Below are 20,754 nucleotides of genomic sequence, written 5' to 3'. Positions count from 1 at the left end.
TGGCCGCCAGGAGGCATCGTACGTCAACTGCAAGCCCTCTAATGTCACTCTAGTAGCTAAAGATCCTAAAAGCACATTATCAGGGTGGTGTTTGGGGAGGGGAAGGGGAGCCTGGGAGGAGGATGGTACCACAGATAGAACAATGAGACATATGTTTCACTGGATGTATAAATCTAAAGCACCCTGTTGGCATTTCCACTCACCACCAGATATGGTTTCCACTCACCACCAGATAAAGCTCAGTGCCAAGCAGTGCGAGAAGATGGAGCAAGATTGCTTTTGCCCGACATTCTGCACATTTTATCATCGATGGAACGTTTGAATTTAGTTTTTGCACATGCGTACATAGTAGACATTCCCTAACTGAAATATGCAAATACATGCTCGAACGCGCTAATAGGATCTTGCTAACTCGTGCATGATTTTTATAACTAAAAGACAATTTATAACTGGGCTCATCTGCATATTTCCGTTAGGGAACGCCTACTCTGTGAAATGTGCGCAATAACTCAATTCACCTTTGCACTCCTGAACAACGCGATTTTTTTAAACTTGCTAAATGTAAAGTCTACAGACTTTAGTTCACTCTGTACATAACATATTTTAGTTTTGGGAACAGAAAACTATTGACATCAAATGTTAGATCGATGAGAGAATTTGCAGAATGTCAGCCAAAATCTATTTCGTTCCATCATTTTTTGGCGGTAGCGGTACTGTACGACATACCGGAAGTACCACCAAGCACTCATCCAGTGAAGGTTGCCAGTTCGAGTGAAGGGAGCAGAGTACGTGGATCGGCGGAGAGAGGTGAGAATATGACTGTGTAGCAAGCTAGCTAACTAAATATAGTTTTATTCAACAGTCACTTTTATTGCTTTGTTTTTATCTACTGATAAGCTGTAGATAACTGAGCTGACTTAGCTATACATTAGCTTCGATGCAACCAAGAGGGTTTTTACATTGTGCTGGACTGTAAAAACTATTGGTTGCATCGAGGTTAGCTACTGTGTCTGTCTGTCTGCAACGTTAGCTAGTTAAAGTTAACTATAGCTAGCTAGCATTTTATCGATAAATCAATTTAAAGTTGTCATAATGACAGACATGAAAAGAATAATGTAGCTAGTTGTCTATGTTATGGTTATTATTAGCCAGGGTAAGTTAGCCATAAAAGCAACATGGTCGCTTTAGCCAGGCCTGCCAGTCAATACGATGTCCTTGCCATAGACGTCTTAAACCGTCTCCGCCTCTAATCAAACTAGGTACGTCTTTTAGCTTGCTCCTAATACAGTATTTCAATCTGCACTGTTAAATTGTAGTTTGGTCGTAAATTGGTGTAGAAGTCTTTCTATGGACATCTGGCAGATTAGTTTCATAGCAATGGCTTCCTCTATGTGCACAGTCATTGACGACCAGGAAGTGCCAGCTTTGACCTTGATGGTATAGTTAGGGCTGTCTAAGCCATACTATAAATTATCTCTGCTGACGTGTGTGTAGTGTTAGCAACCATAGGAAATATCATACATAATGTAGCCATGAGAGAGACATCTCATTATAATTATTATTAGCTAACATAAACTGATTTAGCTGGACATGATGAAGAAGATGGGGATTACTTTGTCATGATTCAAAAAAGTGTGTCTGTATATTTGGTATAGGGGTCCTGGTTCTCTAAAGCCTCTAATCCCAGAGCCGACTAGGTGAAAAATGTGTAGATGTGCCTTTGAGCGAGGCACTTTAAAAAATTGTTTGTTTAACTTGTAAGTCGCTTTGCATAAGAATGACTAAAATGTAAAAATGTCTTAAGTGTGCTATACTTGTGACACCCATGGTGGGTTTGGGTGTGTGTATTGGGGTGTCGAACTGTTTCTGATGGGTGTCTGTTCTCTCTTGCCAACCACAATGAAACGGCGGGAGAAATGTATGTATAGTTTCCTGGTTCTGACTTGGCTACGCCCCCCCACAGAGGCAGATTAAAGATACATCATTTTCAGTTGATGCCGTGAGTTTCTTAGCCTTGCCCCAGATCAGTTTCTCAGGTTTTGTTATTTGTGTGTGTGTGTGTTTTGTCTCCAGTGTGAGAGAAGGCCATGGTCTAGTGTTGAGTCTTAGCAAGGTTAGGGAGAGAGGGGAAGGGATAGAGAGGTCTGCCTGTGTGTCTCTGTGATCATTTCTTGTGTTGCGTCACCTCATGTTGGTTGGTAGCAGAAGTATTTCTGTGTCAGTTGTGGCTTTGATTGTAACTTCCTGCCTGAAGCAACCTGCGCTTGACACAACTAAACTCTGTATTTACACAACAAATATTCCTGGGCCTGATGCGTATCACTGGTTCGGTGAATGACTGATCTGTTTTGTGTCTACAGTACAGCCCTATTCTCCATGAAGGGTTTATTCATTCCCTCCACCTTAAAGTGTTAAACATGATGGAAATTTTATATTGCCTATTGCTTACACCAATCCAATGATTTAAACCATGAGGGGGAGTGAAGAGGTGCAGACTAGAAGTCTTCATGGATCCACCTGTACTCGAATACCCAGACCCAATCCGGGACTCAGGCGGGTCTGGATCCAGAATTCTAAAGAATGTTGTGGTTCTGGGTTGGATCTGATATGATTGTCACAGATCTCGGGTATATGTCATTTTAGCTGACTTGTCCGGAAGGGCCTTTACAGATCCGAACGGGAATGCTGCAGTAGAGAGAGAGAGATGAATTTAATAATTTATGCAATTGCTCTTGCTTTACACGAGAGTGGAGCATGGTAGCTTGTTGTTGGCCAATCATGAGTTATCACATTGGCAATAGGCTGCATAGAGCCTCGCTCCATGTGTGGCAAAAGTAAGGAGATATTTAATCAATGGAAGAAGGAATTAAAATGACAGAATTAAAAGGAGAAGGATAGGCTACAGTGACCAAGAGCCAACAGGCAGGCTACTTAATATTCAGAATGGAGTTATTTGTAACTGTAGGATCAGAAAGCGCAGGCACTGCAGCCTCAGTTAGCCTAGCTAGCTAACGTTAGCTACCTTAACTAACTTCTCCCGGTTTGATGCAGTCAAGACGGGTACTACGTAATCATATTTGATGATAAATAACCTAGCTATGGCAGCTATTAGTCTACTATGGCAGTTATTAGTTTACTATAGCACGAGTTGGCTTTTTATATATATATATATATATAACTTCAGGGAGAGGAACGGAATGAGGATATAAGTCCAAAAATGACTTTAGACTAACCTTCCCTGTTTCTTTCAACGCCCTTCTCACTCGGTCTTCTACCTCCCTCTCACTGCTTCTCTCTCCTCCAGATTTACCATGGCAGCAACTATTAATCAAGTGAGGTCGTCGCTTTCCAAAATGGTGAGCATCTCTCAAATACACGCACACAATATTGGCCTCAGACCCCAACAAACACATAATTTCTCTATTTTCTATCCCTCACTTTCTTTTGTGTGTGTAGTTTAAGAGTGAGCGGTACAGCCCCTTCACTCTGCAGTCAGACGGAGAGAGCCACGTGGAGGTGAAGCTGTCTGATGACATAGATGACCACGCCCCCTCTGAGCAGGCAGGCCAACCAGGGGGCTCGCCCTCCTACAGACCCCGCCCCAAGCGGAACTACCACAACGTGTGTTACCTGGCCCTTGGAATCCTCTTTATCTTCATCATTGGTGCATAGTCTTCTTCACTCTCTCTTATGTCTTTGTCACACTCGTCCTTGCTCCCTGGGCGAATTCGTCTTGCATTGCCCGGTGCCCCGGGTGGGTGGAGTTTGCGTTTTTTAGACCATTCCATTGGTACTAAAGTAAAATCTACACCCACCCAGGGAACTGGGTGATGCAAAACAAACCTTCTCTCTCTTTAACCAATCCCTGCCTCGTCTCTGTTTCAGGTTATCTGATTGGCTATGTGAGCCACCGTTCTCCTCTCCAGGAGCCAATCCCTTGTGATTCTGAACAGGAAGTTCGCGTGGCTAAGGAGGCTGTAGTAGAATACGCTCTATCCTGGACCGACATCACCAGCCTGCTGGCACGGAGACTGACTCCTGACGCCTTCAACAGCAGACTGAGGTACACACACACACCTGAAAAGACTAATTAACTAAACTGTCCTGTCTCTCTCTCTTACTGTCTGTCTTTCTTTCTGTCGGTTTCTCTCTCTGTCTGTCTCTGACTTTCTCTGTCTCTCTTTCTGTCTCTGTGCAGTGATGTTGAACAGACAGATCACACAGCAGGGAGCACTGGAGACAACATTCTGGGAAATCATGTGTTGGAAAGCTTTAAGAGTCTGGAGATGGAGCCCTGGACTGACATACACTATGTCCAACTACAGACACCCAACAGGTACTCGTACACACACATACTCTGTCTCGTACACACACGCGCAAAATTCCACTTTGCGTCTAACGGTCTCCCCTCCAATCCCCTTTCCCCACAGTGAGAAGCCAAACCGTGTACTGATTGGCCAAGATGAGGTGTGCCAGCCTAAGGGCTATCTGGCCTATAGCGCCACAGGAAAAGCTAAGGTCAGCCAATCAATGTTCACATTGACTGATGATCTTTTGATATTTTGGCCCAATATAATCTAAGGTTAAGTGCTTGGAAAGGGACATGTTGTAACATATTTTCTGCCACTTAATGTTTGCAATCACAGTTGTTGCCTGAATCTCACAAGGGGGAATTGTTTTGTGTGTCTGCAGGGCAAGGCAGTGTATGGTAACTATGGGAGACAGGAGGACTTGGCACTGCTACAGACTCTGAAGGTTGAGCTGAATGGCACCGTGATTCTACTGAGAGCTTCAGGACAGATCAGCCTGGCACAGCAGGTATTTTGTGTGTGTGTGTGTGTGTGTGTGTGGTGTGTGTGTGGTGTGTACGCGCGCGATACAATACGTAACAGTGGATTTTGGTGTTCTTACCTGTGTTTGTGTTTCAGGTGGCTAATGTAGCTGCATTGGGAGTATCTGCTGTGTTGATTTACCCCGAACACAAGAATCAAACTACTGAACTATATGGACATGTGAGCACACACACACACCACTCCAGAGTGAATCTTATTTAGTGATGATTACTGAGCGTGATCCAGAGGTGCTGCTTCAACTGCAGCCCTTTAGTTCTGATGTCGTAGCTCTGATTGTGTGACGTTCTCCTGTAGGTCCATCTAGGTTCTGGAGACCCCTATACTCCAGGGTTCCCCTCCTTCAACCACACCCAGTTCCCTCCCACCCAGTCCTCTGGTCTGCCCAATGTACTGGCCCAAAGCATTACTGCTCAGACTGCTGTCAAGATACTAAAGTAAGACCTCTCTCACACACACACACACACACACACACACACACCTACCTACCTACCTAACTGTGTGTCTGTCTCTCCCCAGACGTATAGGTGGGCCTGATTCTCCTCCCAGTTTTAAAGGAAACCTGGACAATGTGAAGTACACCCTGGGAGGGGCCAGTAGTGAGGATGTCACAGTGGAGGTGAACAACGTGCTGCAGGACACCGAGATACACAACGTCTTTGGAGTCATCAAGGGCTTCACAGAGCCAGGTATGTGTGTGACCCCAGCAGGAATCGAGCCTAGGACCATGGCGTGGTTAACACAATGCACTTTCCAACCGAGGCACACAGTCTTTTTGAGTGGGCTATCTATGAACACTACAGTTTTAGGAGCAATGTTTCATCTCTATGCACAGTGTTTGTACTAGTGACAGGGTTTTGTGTTAATTTTCTTGTGTGTAGATCGGTACGTGGTACTGGGGGCTCAGAGGGATGCGTGGGGTCCAGGCTACGCTAAAGCCACTGTCGGGACCACACTGCTGCTGGAGCTGGCTAGAGCTGTGTCTGAGATGGTGCACACAGGTAACACACATTAATACGTTAACACACACACACCAATGCATTAACACACACACCAGTGCATTAACACACACACGCTCCATTGCATTAACACACACACGCTCCATTGCATTAACACACACACACACGCACCGATGCATTGACACACACACACACGCACCGATGCATTGACACACACACACACGCACCGATGCATTGACACACACACACACACGCACCGATGCATTGACACACACACACACGCACCGATGCATTGACACACACACACACACACGCACCGATGCATTGACACACACACACACACCGATGCATTGACACACACACACACACGCACCGATGCATTGACACACGCACCGATGCATTGACACACGCACCGATGCATTGACACACGCACCGATGCATTGACACACGCACCGATGCATTGACACACGCACCGATGCATTGACACACGCACCGATGCATTGACACACGCACCAATGCATTGACACACACACGCACCAGTGCATTAACACACACACACGCACCAATGCATTAACACACACACGCACCAATGCATTGAAACACACACACGCACCAATGCATTGAAACACACACACGCACCAATGCATTGAAACACACACACGCACACCAATGCATTGAAACACACACGCACGCACCAATGCATTGACACACGCATGCACCAATGCATTGACACACACAGCAATGCAGTAACACATACACCAATGCATTAACACACACACACCAATGCATTGACACACACACACGCACGCACCAATGCATTAACACACGCACGCACCAATGCATTAACACACACATGCACCAATGCATTAACACACACACCAATGCATTAACACACACAGCAATGCAGTAACACATACACCAATGCATTAACACACACACACACACACCAATGCATTAACACACACACCAATGCATTAACACACACACCAATGCATTAACACACACACACACCAATGCATTAACACACACACACACCAATGCATTAACACACACACACACACCAATGCATTAACACACACACACACACACCAATGCATTAACACACACACACACACCAATGCATTAATACACACACACACACACACACCAATGCATTAACACACACACACACACACACACACACACACCAATGCATTAACACACACACACACACACCAATGCATTACCACATACACACACACACACACCAATGCATTAACACATACACACACACACACACACACCAATGCATTAACACATACACACACACACCAATGCATTAACACATACATACACACACACCAATGCATTAACACATACATACACACACACACACCAATGCATTAACACACATACACACACACACACACACCAATGCATTAACACACACACACACACCAATGCATTAACACGCACACGCACACCAATGCATTAACACGCACACGCGCACCAATGCATTAACACGCACACACGCACCAATGCATTAACACGCACACACGCACCAATGCATTAACACGCACACACGCACCAATGCATTAACACGCACACACGCACCAATGCATTAACACGCACACACGCACCAATGCATTAACACGCACACACACCAATGCATTAACACGCACACACACACCAATGCATTAACACGCACACACACACCAATGCATTAACACGCACACACACACCAATGCATTAACACGCACACACGCATTCTGACATCTGTGTGTGTAGATGGTTTCCGTCCCAGGAGGAGTCTGGTGTTTGCCAGTTGGAGTGCAGGAGAGTACGGCAGTGTTGGAGCTACAGAGTGGCTGGAGGTGAGCACTGCACACACGCACTATGGGTGGAAAGTTCCTCATCAGGTTAAGGCTGTGTTTCAGCTAACGGCATTTGATGAGAAAAATATGTCGCTGGACGGCACTGATTGGACCAGCCTCTAAAGTAGCAGTGTGTGATATTTAATGCCGTGTGTGTTCCTCTCCAGGGTTACCTCTCCTCTCTGGACAGAAGAGCTGTCACCTACATCAGCCTGGACGGAGTAGTAACAGGTGAGTGTGTACACACACACACCACCAAAATACTTCATAAAGTATATTTTTAATATGCATGTGTGGATGTGGTCCTCAGGAAATTATGCTGTCAACGCGTCTGCCAGTCCCCTGCTCCACAGCCTTCTGGAAAGCACCATGAAGGAGGTGAAGAATCCCATTGGTTTTGGAGAGTCTGGGAAGTCTCTGTATGATCAGGTGTCTGGAGTCAACTTTGAGAAGGCAGTGTGAGTACACCTCACCTATCACTCCAATGATATATCACACCAAACATGTGTACAGTAGGTCTAATGTGTGGTGTGTGTGATATCAGGTTTACGCCCATGCAGATGGAAGACTCTGCATATCCGTTCCTGGCCTTCTCTGGAATCCCCTCTCTCTCCTTTCGCTTCGTCTCTCAGGAGGTGAGACACACACTGTCAGGTTTGGATGTGTTTACAGATGGTTTGATAACCATCTCTAATACAGGGGTGGGTACCTAGATAGATCTAACATTGTCTGTCTCCATGTGTGTCTATGTTGTAGGTCTACCCTCACTACGGCACCTCTTTTGACAACAAGGAATACCTTGGTTTCGCCACCTCCCATCGCCTTGGTTTCATAGCCACTGGGGCGGGATTGGTCGCAGGTCAGCTGGCGTTACGACTGGTCCACGATCACGTGCTGCGTCTGGACGTGCAACGCTACAGGAAGGTTCTCGGCCAATCGGTGGTCAACATAAACCGGCGCCTCAAACAAGTCACCCGGGTTTGTTTTCATGGTTGATTTTGTTGACATTGTAGTTCTTGTTTTTGAGCACAGCCCTAATTATGTTGTTGTGTTACAGGATGGTTCTGCCGAGGGTCTGTCAGCTCGTTGGCTCATCATGGCCTTAGGGTCCTACAGTAGAGCTGCTACTGACCTCAACACCGAACTACTCAACACCGACCTCACTGACATACAGGCCTGCCACAACATCAACGACCGCATCATGAGGGTGAGACACACATATACACACACACAAACCCGTGTCATCTAAACCGATCAAGGCCATACGGCTCCCGTTTTATAGTGAACAGAAGTCGATTAGTAGTGGTTCTGGCTTGATTCATAATCTAACATTGGATTCTCCTCTCTCTGCCCAGGTGGAACACAACCTCCTCTCACCATTTGTCTCCCCCAAGGAGGTTCCGTTCCGTCACCTGCTGTTTGGCCATGGTTCCCACACCATGGCAGCCATGTTGGAGGGGGAGGACAGGGAGGCACTGCGGACCCAGCTGGCCCTGGCCACCTGGACACTACAGGGCTGTGCCAATGCTCTCTCTGGAGACGTCTGGGACGGCGACAGCCAGATCTAACACGGTCTAACTGTGTGTGTGTGTGTGTGTGTGTGTGTGTCAGGGGGTTCAGCCTCATCCTTGTTCACTTTAAAACCCAGGATTAGATAACGAGGGATTATGTCATAACGGACACCAGGAAGTACTGTTTTCAAGTTGGTCCTTCCAGTGTCAGTCACTGGGTTGTCACTATTTCTCACAGCCACAAAGTCAATTGTCTTGTGAAAATTCATGAAAATAAACATTTGCTTTTTAGTCTTCATTTTAAGGTTAGGATTAGGCATAATGTTAGCAGTGTGGTTAGGTTTAAAATCAGATGTTAAGAAGAGAAATTGTAGAAATAGTGGGGTTTAGCCGTAACTGTTGTAACGAGTGATGACCCAGTCACTGGACTTCCTGAAGAATGTTGAGATTGGTGACATCACTGTCTGATCCCTCTTCATCTCATCCCCCCCACCCCCCACCCCAACCTAAAGCCTTGCTCACTACTACAGAGACGACCTCTAACCCCTTGGAGCCTATTTATATTTTATTTATCAGTGGCAGAGATCACTATAAATGTTATCAGTTTGATAAAGATATTGTTTATATTTATGAAGTTATCGGAAGCAGTGCCTTCCAGATTTATGGCAGTTTCATGTCGTTCATTTGGGTTAAGAGTTTATTTATTTATCAGTGCCAGTGCTCACTATAAATGTTTAAATGTCGTTTCGTTTTTTATAAAAGTTATCGGGAGCTGTGCCTTCCAGACTTATGACGGGTAGGCGTTCGTTTGGCTTTTGATAAAGTTATCGCTTAATTTTATAAAGTTATCGGAAGCAGTGCCTTCCAGACTTATGACGGGTAGGCGTTCGTTTGGCTTTTGATAAAGTTATCGCTTAATTTGATAAAGTTATCGGAAGCAGTGCCTTCCATACTTATGACGGTTATACTGTCTCCTACTACGGCAGCATCTGCTGAAGCAACAGAGTCACGTAAACAGACAGCCTGACCACCCAAGGTCCCATGACAGTTTAAATATTCAGTTTGCCTTGCTGTTTAATATTGAGACCGACACGGAACCGCTTTAATATGGATGAAACATTCTGAAAAACTGTCCAGCTACAGATGGTCAGACTTTCTCTGTATACACAACTCTGTTAACAGAAATACACCACCTGCTGCTACCACGCTACTATGGAAACAGAAACCCGCAGCAACAGGGTATCGCCACAGAAACGTTGGGTACCCGACAGCGGCGGTTGTCATGACTCACATTTTGATTGGCTGAAATGCATGCACTTAAATTCAGAGTGTTGAATTTGGCATGTTTTAAACATGTCAGAGCTAGCTACCTGGGCCACATCTGAGATTTCACCCTGTTTTATATATAGCCTTAAAAGACTGGTTCAAATTAGTGAACTGAATAGGGTGTCATTTCAGATGCAACATCAAGGAAAACAGGCTCAAATCTCACCTCTTTTAGCTGAACTTATTAAAGGAGCTTTATATAGTTTATATAGAGTTTTATATCCTGAAATAATATCATTCAGGCAGCAAAAGAGCCATTTCTGTTAACCAGTCTTATTTTGGAGCAGTTTATATTTCTGATCTGAACCATTATCGGGAGCAGTGTCTTCCATAATGACAAGCGTTGATGGTAGTTTTTACCTACCAGTGTGTGTTTGTATGTATCGGGGGCAGTGACTCCCATATTTCACCGAAGGGTGGAGTAACTTATCGGGAACAGTGTTTCCCAGAGTTTTAGAACTATATTTTTCTTTGTGTTCACAGTCTAGTATGTGTGTCCTCTTTCTGTGTGTGACCTGCTACTGCTCTTGTTCCCCTCTGAACTACTTGTAATGGATAAGTCCTACCTACCAGTGGAGGTTGCTGAGGGTGGGCCGGCTCATAATAATGGCTGGAACGGAGCGAATGGAATGGTATCAAACGCATAGAAACCATGTTTGATACCATTCCGCTTCAGCCATTACCACGAGCCCGTCCTCCCCAATTAAAGTCCCACCAACCTCCTGTGCGTCCTACGGCATGTTACTGTATTTTCACTTAGAAATGCAATCCCTACAACAGGTATTCCCATTCAGGCCAATAGCATTCTATTCCTGTGTATTTTCCCATGCATTATCAGACACTGAAACTCCTGTTGTAGCTGTCCGCTAAATAATATTGTTCTTTTGATTATTGATCACACTGTCAATCAGGTAACTAGTAACATTTCTGTTAGACTTGTCAGTGCTAGTCTGAACTCATACACGTTCATCTAACTGTTCTACCACTCACTTGGTGTGTGTTACAATGCTGTAGAGGACAGAGTATGGGTGCTTTTTAGAGGTTTTTGTACTATTAAGTTCTATTTTTCTGTTGCGCTTCAATAAACCTTTTGGCTTAGCATACTGGAATGTGTGTGTGTGGTTATTGATAATTAATTGTGGTTGTTAGCCAACTATCAAATCACGAATAGCCTAGCTGCTTTTAGCAACGCTAGTATTTACACACTAGTGTTGCTGGGAATTGGCACCAAAAATGTGTCGCCCGCCTGTAGTTAAATAAAATTATATTTCAACTTAGTCTGTCGATTGTGTGTAGGCTTGGGCCTTATGCAGTGGGGAATTTGAGAAAAAATACATCTAATGGAACATAAAACAGAATTTCTAAACCTGGGTCTGTTGTAGACCCATGCAGTTCTTTTCTGTTTACCTCATGTCAAAAAAAAGCCCCACAAATTCTTGCTTTTTTTGTGCAGATATGGCGCATGTGCAGGATTTTTCTTTTGACGAGGTAAACGGAGAGGAAGTGGGCCAACAACAGACCCACATTTGGAAAGGCAGTTGAATTTACATTCTGTTAGATGTTTTTTATCAATTTACCCCCTGCAAAAGGACCAACCTTACAATCAGCAGAGTGAAATGTTATTTAATTTCTGGCTTCCGTTTATGTTCAAACTAATTTCTAGCAACACTAGTATGTAAATCATAGCAACGCGTAAACACTAGCGTTGCTAAAAGCAGCTAATCTACCCAATCGATCATTTGTGCAGCGCGTTGGCCGCTGCAATGTTTGCGGCCTGGAACGTACCGTAGTTGACGCGGTGACGCAACGCCATTAATCCCAGAAACACGCTACCAGGAATTAACAGAGAGAAGAGAAAACCGACAGGAATCAACCGGGTGCTTCTGTTACCAAGGTGAAAACAACCGATTAAGGCGAGTTTTGGCGAGGTTGAGAAAATAGGGAGACTCTTTCTCCATCTCTCTGAGCGCCGGCATGAACTATACCGTTATCTTGATTCAGATCTTTGTCACTAATTAGGGTACATTTATTAAGAGGCTAATCAGTGTCTGTATGGTCCACTGATGCGACATATTATGTTTAACATTTCAATCGATTAGTAGATAAACCGAAGTGTACATGTTAGATTCTATGCACATCTCTGTTATTTAGTCTAGGGTCATGTATGGGTATTTAACAAGAGAGAAGGTAGAGTACTGTATTTTCCCTATAGCAACAGAAGTCTGCACTGCAGTGCTGTTTGATAATCCAGAGAGAAGAGGAATACAGGCTATATTTAGCTTTCGATATTCAGAGTGCCCTCAATAAGACAGAGACCGAGAGTAACTATTTCTCCACTCATTTAGTGTGTGTGTGCGTGTGGTGGTTTGTTGTGTGTGTTCACACCTCACAGGTGTTGAGCTGAATGAGTCCAAGAGGGGAGAATAATTGGCACCATCTTCTTCCATTTCTCAGTCTCCCTCTTACCCTCTGATATGCACAGAACCCACTTGTCACTCACTGGTCCTGTCAGCTGTCATCACTCAGGATGGTAATAGCTCACTGAGTTGTCATGGTTACCTGGTCTCTGCATCAACTGCATCTCTCTCCTCTCTCTCTCCAGGGATGTTGTCTTATTCAACAGTAGACAGAGGATGTTAAGAGTCAGAGGGAGAGTAGTAGGGAGGAGTAGAAAGGACAGAGGGTAAGGAGGAGAGAGGGTAGGGAGAAATAGAGAGGAGGAAGGAATAGAGGAGAGAGGGTAGGGAGGAATAGAGGGTAGGGAGGAATAGAGAGGAGAGAGGAGGAATAGAGAGGAGAGAGGAGGAATAGAGAGGAGAGGGGGTAGGGAGGAATAGAGAGGAGGGAGGACTAGAGGGTAGGGAGGAATAGAGAGGAGGGAGGAGTAAAGAGGAGAGAGGGTAGGGAAGAGGAGAGACGGTAGGGAGGAATGGAGAGGGTAGGGAGGAGAAGAGAGGGTAGGGAGGTGTAGAGGTGTGCTGTGCAGGGGTGAGTCAGTATAGAGGGAGAAAGAGGGAGTATATAGATAGATAGCTTAGCTTGGCTGTTAGAAACGGATGGAGAGAGGAGAGAGTGGAGTCTCCTGGTGTGTGTGAGGGGCGATCAACACTGGGCAGACTTGGAGCAGAGTGACGCAGAGAGGAATTTAACACTGCTCTAACACACACACATACACACACGGCTGAAGCCAGGACAAAATCATAGAGGACCGAGGGAGAGAGGGTGAGGGAGAGATTGTAGGACGAGTGTGGGGTGAGCAGCAGCCATGGCAGAGAACTCTATGTACCAGCGTCTGTCCTACGAGAGAGAAGAGGAGGAGGAAAAGAAGGAAGAGAGGAAGGAGGGATTAATGAAGGAGAGAGGGGAAGAAGAGATGGTAAAGTATTTTATATACTGTGTTAGAGACTGGTTGATTTAGTTGTAAGTTTATTGACTGTGCGTGTGTGTGTGCGCGTGTGTGTGTGCGTGTGTGTGTGTGTGTAGATGACGGAGGAGGGGACAGAGTGGTTGGTAGATCTGTTAACAGACGTTCAGCTGCAGCAGTACTTCCTGCGTATTCGTGATGAGCTGAACGTGACGCGCCTGTCACACTTCGACTACGTCAAGAATGAAGACCTGGAGAAGATCGGCATGGGGAGGCCAGGTGTGTAAAGTATATCATATTTTAAAAATCAAGGAAAGTTCAAAGTCTATTCCTCCAGAAACGGTAATAACAGTCACAACGAGGTCATAACACAATCACAACGAGGTCATAACACGGTCACAACGAGGTCATAACACGGTCACAACGAGGTCATAACACGGTCACAACGAGGTCATAACACGGTCACAACGAGGTCATAACACGGTCACAACGAGGTCATAACGCGGTCACAACGAGGTCATAACACGGTCACAACGAGGTCATAACACGGTCACAACGAGGTCATAACACGGTCACAACGAGGTCATAACACGGTCACAACGAGGTCATAACACGGTCACAACGAGGTCATAACACAGTCACAACGAGGTCATAATATGCCTTATTGCATCTCCTCTACACCCTGTTCTGTTCTCTGTCCTTTAACCAGGGGATGGGGTGGCAGTTTGCCAGAGGAGGCTGGCAGTATGTAATGTATTCTCTGTGTGTTGCAGGACAGAGGAGGCTGGCAGTGTGTAATGTATTCTCTGTGTGTTGCAGGACAGAGGAGGCTGGCAGTGTGTAATGTATTCTCTGTGTGTTGCAGGACAGAGGAGGCTGACAGTGTGTAATGTATTCTCTGTGTGTTGCAGGACAGAGGAGGCTGACAGTGTGTAATGTATTCTCTGTGTGTTGCAGGCCAGAGGAGGCTGACAGTGTGTAATGTATTCTATGTGTGTTGCAGTACAGAGGAGGCTGACGGTGTGTAATGTATTCTCTGTGTGTTGCAGGCCAGAGGCTGACATTGTGTAATGTATTCTCTGTGTGTTGCAGGCCAGAGGCTGACATTGTGTAATGTATTCTCTGTGTGTTGCAGGCCAGAGGCTGACGGTGTGTAATGTATTCTCTGTGTGTTGCAGGCCAGAGGAGGCTGACGGTGTGTAATGTATTCTCTGTGTGTTGCAGGACAGAGGAGGCTGATGGTGTGTTATGTATTCTCTGTGTGTTGCAGGACAGAGGAGGCTGATGGTGTGTTATGTATTCTCTGTGTGTTGCAGGACAGAGGAGGCTTTGGGAGGCAGTCAAGAGGAGGAGAGCTCTCTATAAACGCAAGTCCTGGATGAGCAAGGTACAGCACACAGTGAGTTTGAATCCCTCTTAGCTGTACTGTGTGTGTGTATGTATGTATGTATGTATGTATGTATGTATGTATGTATGTATGTATGTATGTATGTATGTATGTATGTACAGTATATCACAAAAGTGAGTACACCCCTCACATTTTTGTAAATATTTGAGTATATCTTTTCATGTGACAACACTGAAGAAATGACACTTTGCTACAATGTAAAGTAGTGACTGTACAGCTTGTATAACAGTGTAAATTTGCTGTCCCCTCAAAATAACTCAACACACAGCCATTCATGTCTAAACCGCTGGCAACAAAAGTGAGTACACCCCTAAGTGAAAATGTCCAAATTGGGCCCAATTAGCCATTTTCCCTCCCCGGTGTCATGTGACTCGTTAGTGTTACAAGGTCTCAGGTGTGAATGGGGAGCAGGTGTGTTAAATTTGGTGTCATCGCTCTCACACTCCCTCATACTGACTGGTCACTGGAAGTTCAACGTGGCACCTCGTGGCAAAGACCTCTCTGAGGATCTGAAAAAAAGAATTGTTGCTCTACATAAAGATGGCCTGGGCTATAAGAAGATTGCCAAGACCCTGAAACTGAGCTGCAGCACGGTGGCCAAGACCATACAGCGGTTTAACTGGACAGGTTCCACTCAGAACAGGCCTCGCCATGGTCGACCAAAGAAGTTGAGTGCACGTGCTCAGCGTCATATCCAGAGGTTGTCTTTGGGAAATCCCCCCTCTTCAAAGGGGGGGACACTCTTGACCCAAACAGCTACAGACCTTTATCTATCCTACCCTGCCTTTCTAAGGTCTTTGAAAGCCAAGTCAACAAACAGATTACCGACCATTTCGAATCCCACCATACCTTCTCCGCTATGCAATCTGGTTTCAGAGCTGGTCATGGGTGCACCTCAACCACGCTCAAGGTCATAAACGATATCTTAACCGCCATCGATAGGAAACAATACTGTGCAGCCGTATTCATTGACCTGGCCAAGGCTTTTGACTCTGTCAATCACCACATCCTCATCGGCAGACTTGACAGCCTTGGTTTCTCTAATGATTGCCTCGCCTGGTTCACCAACTACTTCTCTGATCGAGTTCAGTGTGTCAAATCGGAGGGTCTGTTGTCCGGACCTCTGGCAGTCTCTATGGGGGTGCCACAGGGTTCAATTCTTGGACCGACTCTCTTCTCTGTATACATCAATGATGTCGCTCTTGCTGCTGGTGAGTCTCTGATCCACCTATACGCAGACGACACTATTCTGTATACTTCTGGCCCTTCTTTTGACACTGTGCTAACAACCCTCCAGGCGAGCTTCAATGCCATACAACTCTCCTTCCGTGGCCTCCAATTGCTCTTAAATACAAGTAAAACTAAATGCATGCTCTTCAACCGATCGCTGCCTGCACCTGTCGCTCTTGCTGCTGGTGAGTCTCTGATCCACCTCTACGCAGGCGACACTATTCTGTATACTTCTGGCCCTTCTTTTGACACTGTGTTAACAACCCTCCAGGCGAGCTTCAATGCCATACAACTCTCCTTCCGTGGCCTCCAATTGCTCTTAAATACAAGTAAAATTAAATGCATGCTCTTCAACCGATCGCTGCCTGCACCTGCCCGCCTGTCCAACATCACTACTCTGGACGGCTCTGACTTAGAATATGTGGACAACTACAAATACCTAGGTGTCTGGTTAGACTGTAAACTCTCCTTCCAGACTCACATCAAACATATCCAATCCAAAGTTAAATCTAGAATTGGCTTCCTATTCCGCAACAAAGCATCCTTCACTCATGCTGCCAAACATACCCTTGTAAAACTGACCATCCTACCAATCCTCGACTTCGGTGATGTCATTTACAAAATAGCCTCCAAAACCCTACTCAATAAATTGGATGCAGTCTATCACAGTGCCATCCGTTTTGTCACCAAAGCCCCATATACTACCCACCACTGCGACCTGTACACTCTCGTTGGCTGGCCCTCGCTTCATACTCGTCGCCAAACCCACTGGCTCCAGGTCATCTACAAAACCCTGCTAGGTAAAGTCCCCCCTTATCTCAGCTCGCTGGTCACCATAGCAGCACCTACCTGTAGCACGCGCTCCAGCAGGTATATCTCTCTGGTCACCCCCAAAACCAATTCTTCCTTTGGCTGCCTCTCCTTCCAGTTCTCTGCTGCCAATGACTGGAACGAACTACAAAAATCTCTGAAACTGGAAACACTTATCTCCCTCACTATCTTTAAGCACCAGCTGTCAGAGCAGCTCATAGATTACTGCACCTGTACATAGCCCATCTATAATTTAGCCCAAACAACTACCTCTTTACCTACTGTATTTATTTATTTATTTTGCTCCTTTGCACCCCATTATTTCTATCTCTACTTTGCACTTTCTTCCACTGCAAACCAACCATTCCAGTGTTTTTTACTTGCTATATTGTATTTACTTCGCCACCATGGCCTTTTTTTATATTTTTATTTATTTATATATATATTTTGTTTGCCTTCACCTCCCTTATCTCACCTCACTTGCTCACATTGTATATAGACTTATTTTTCACTGTATTATTGACTGTATGTTTGTTTTACTCCATGTGTAACTATGTGTTGTTGTATGTGTCGAACTGCTTTGCTTTATCTTGGCCAGGTCGCAATTGTAAATGAGAACGTGTTCTCAATTTGCCTACCTGGTTAAATAAAGGTGAAATAAATAAAATACAAATAAAATAAAATAGACGTATGAGTGCTGCCAGCATTGCTGCAGAGGTTGAAGGGGTGGGGGGTCAGCCTGTCAGTGCTCAGACCATACGCCGTACACTGCATCAAATTGGTCTGCATGGCTGTCGGCCCAGAAGGAAGCCTCTTCTAAAGATGATGCACAAGAAAGCCCGCAAACAGTTTGCTGAAGACAAGCAGACTAAGGACATGGATTACTGGAACCATGTCCTGTGGTCTGATGAGACCAAGATTAACTTATTTGGTTCAGATGGTTTCAAGCGTGTGTGGCGGCAACCAGGTGAGGAGTACAAAGACAAGTGTGTCTTGCCTACAGTCAAGCATGGTGGTGGGAGTGTCATGGTCTGGGGCTGCATGAGTGCTGCCGGCACTGGGGAGCTACAGTTCATTGAGGGAACCATGAATGCCAACATGTACTGTGACATACTGAAGCAGAGCATGATCCCCTCCCTTTGGAGACTGGGCCGCAGGGCAGTATTCCAACATGATAACGACCCCAAACACACCTCCAAGACGACCACTGCCTTGCTAAAGAAGCTGAGGGTAAAGGTGATGGACTGGCCAAGCATGTCTCCAGACCTAAACCCTATTGAGCATCTGTGGGGCATCCTCAAACGGAAGGTGGAGGAGTGCAAGGTCTCTAACATCCACCAGCTCTGTGATGTCGTCATGGAGGAGTGGAAGAGGACTCCAGTGGCAACCTGTGAAGCTCTGGTGAACTCCATGCCCAAGAGGGTTAAGGCAGTGCTGGAAAATGATGGTGGCCACACAAAATATTGACACTTTGGGCCCAATTTGGACATTTTCACTTAGGGGTGTACTCACTTTTGTTGCCAGCGGTTTAGACATGAATGGCTGTGTGTTGAGTTATTTTGAGGGGACAGCAAATTTACACTGTTATACAAGCTGTACACTCACTACTTTACATTGTAGCAAAGTGGCATTTCTTCAGTGTTGTCACATGAAAAGATATACTCAAATATTTACAAAAATGTGAGGGGTGTACTCACTTTTGTGATATACTGTATGTATGTATGTATGTATGTACAGTTGAAGTCGGAAGTTTACATACACTTAGGTTGGAGTCATTAAAACTTGTTTTTTAACCACTCCACAAATTCCTTGTTAACAAACTATAGTTTTGGCAAGTCGGTTAGGACATCTACTTTGTGCATGACACAGGTAATTTTTCCAACAATTGTTTACAGACAGATTATTTCACTTATAATTCACTGTATCACAATTCCAGTGGGTCAGATGTTTACATACACTAAGTTGACTGTGCCTTTAAACAGCTTGGAAAATTCCAGAAAATTATGTCATGGCTTTAGAAGCTTCTGTTAGGCTAATTGACATCATTTGAGTCAATTGGAGGTGTACCTGTGGATGTATTTTGAGGCCTACCTTCAAAATAAATCAGCCAAGACCTCAGAAAAAAATGGAATAGCTCCACAAGTCTGGTTCATCCTTGGGAGCAATTTCCAAACGCTGGAAGGTACCACATTCATCTGTTCAAACAATAGTACGCAAGTATAAACACAATGGGACCACGCAGCGGTCATACCGCTCAGGAAGAAGACGCGTTCTGTCTCCAAGAGATTAACGTACTTTAGTGCGAAAAGTGCAAATCAATCCCAGAACAACAGCAAAGGTCCTTGTGAAGATGCTGGAGGAAACAGGTACAAAAGTATCTATATCCACAGTAAAACAAGTCGTATATCGACATAACCTGAAAGGCCGCTCAGCAAGGAAGAAGCCACTGCTCCAAAACCGCCATAAAAAAAGCCAGACTACGGTTTGCAACTGCACATGGGGACAAAGATCGTATTTTTTGGAGAAATGTCCTCTGGTCTGATGAAACAAAAATAGAACCGTTTGGCCATAATGACCATCGTTATGTTTGGAGGAAAAAGGGGGAGGCTTGCAAGCCGAAGAACACCATCCCAACCGTGAAGCACGGGGGTGGCAGCTTCATGTTGTGGGGGTGCTTTGCTGCAGGAGGGACTGGTGCACTTCACAAAATAGATGGCATATTGAGGTAGGAAAATTATGTGGATATGGATCTTCCAAATGGACAGTGATCCCAAGCATACTTCCAAAGTTATGGCTTAAGGACAACAAAGTCAAGGTATTGGAGTGGCCATCACAAAGCCCTGACCTCAATCCTATAGAAAATTTGTGGGCAGAACTGAAAAAGTGTGTGCAAGTAAGGAGACCTACAAACCTGACTCAGTTACACCAGCTCTGTCAGGAGGAATGGGCCAGAATTCACCCAACTTATTGTGGGAAGCTTGTGGAAGGCTACCCGAAACGTTTGACCCAAGTTAAACAATTTAAAGGCAATGCTACCAAATACTAATTGAGTGTATGTAAACTTCTGACCCACTGGGAATGTGATGAAAAAAATAACAGTTGAAATAAATCATTCTCTCTACTATTATTCTGACATTTCATATTCTTCAAATAAAGTGGTGATCCTAACTGACCTAAAACAGGGACTTTTTACTTGGATTAAATGTCAGGAATTGTGAGAAACTGAGTTTAAATGTATTTGGCTAAGGTGTATGTAAACTTCAGACTTCAACTGTATGTATGTATATATATATAGTCACTCTGAGCAGTAGTCTCTGTGTTTGGGCCAGCAGGTGTTTCCAGGGAAACGAACTGACTCTGACTTGGACCCCCAGCAGCTCCGGGGGGCGTTGCCCAACTTAACAACTCCAGGTGTGTGTGTGTTTGATGTATTACTTACTCAA

At 45.1% G+C, this 20,754-nt stretch overlaps 2 protein-coding genes across 4 annotated transcripts in view; both read left to right on the top strand.

The window, feature by feature from the left end:
• Positions 1-683: 683 nt before the first annotated feature.
• On the top strand, positions 684-20,738 carry tfr1b (transferrin receptor 1b). Of its 3 annotated transcripts, XM_038972804.1 has the most exons (19): positions 684-807; positions 3,305-3,356; positions 3,457-3,664; positions 3,886-4,063; positions 4,199-4,336; positions 4,431-4,518; positions 4,693-4,818; positions 4,929-5,012; positions 5,148-5,287; positions 5,370-5,539; positions 5,732-5,851; positions 7,577-7,662; positions 7,830-7,893; positions 7,973-8,120; positions 8,207-8,297; positions 8,419-8,640; positions 8,720-8,869; positions 9,018-9,268; positions 20,723-20,738. In XM_038972804.1, the coding sequence occupies exons 2-18, from the start codon at positions 3,312-3,314 to the stop codon at positions 9,228-9,230; spliced, it is 2,271 nt and encodes a 756-aa protein (XP_038828732.1). In that variant the 5' UTR covers positions 684-807; positions 3,305-3,311; the 3' UTR covers positions 9,231-9,268; positions 20,723-20,738. The 3 variants fall into 3 exon arrangements, with proteins under 3 accessions (XP_038828732.1, XP_038828731.1, XP_038828733.1); XM_038972803.1 differs by lacking the exon at positions 20,723-20,738 and having other exon boundaries at positions 9,018-11,602; XM_038972805.1 differs by lacking the exons at positions 684-807; positions 3,305-3,356; positions 20,723-20,738 and having other exon boundaries at positions 3,637-3,754; positions 9,018-11,602.
• tnk2a (tyrosine kinase, non-receptor, 2a) overlaps positions 13,983-20,754 on the top strand; it is a 29,120-nt gene continuing 22,348 nt past the window's right edge. Inside the window, exons 1-3 of the mRNA XM_038972686.1 lie at positions 13,983-14,142; positions 15,180-15,250; positions 20,644-20,722. Coding sequence (XP_038828614.1) covers positions 13,983-14,142; positions 15,180-15,250; positions 20,644-20,722 — 310 coding nt within the window. The remainder of the gene's footprint in view (positions 14,143-15,179; positions 15,251-20,643; positions 20,723-20,754) is intronic.

Source organism: Salvelinus namaycush, chromosome 33 (assembly GCF_016432855.1).
Source record: "Salvelinus namaycush isolate Seneca chromosome 33, SaNama_1.0, whole genome shotgun sequence".
In the NCBI taxonomy this organism is placed as follows: domain Eukaryota; kingdom Metazoa; phylum Chordata; class Actinopteri; order Salmoniformes; family Salmonidae; genus Salvelinus; species Salvelinus namaycush.
This window is presented reverse-complemented; position numbering and strand designations above follow the sequence as displayed.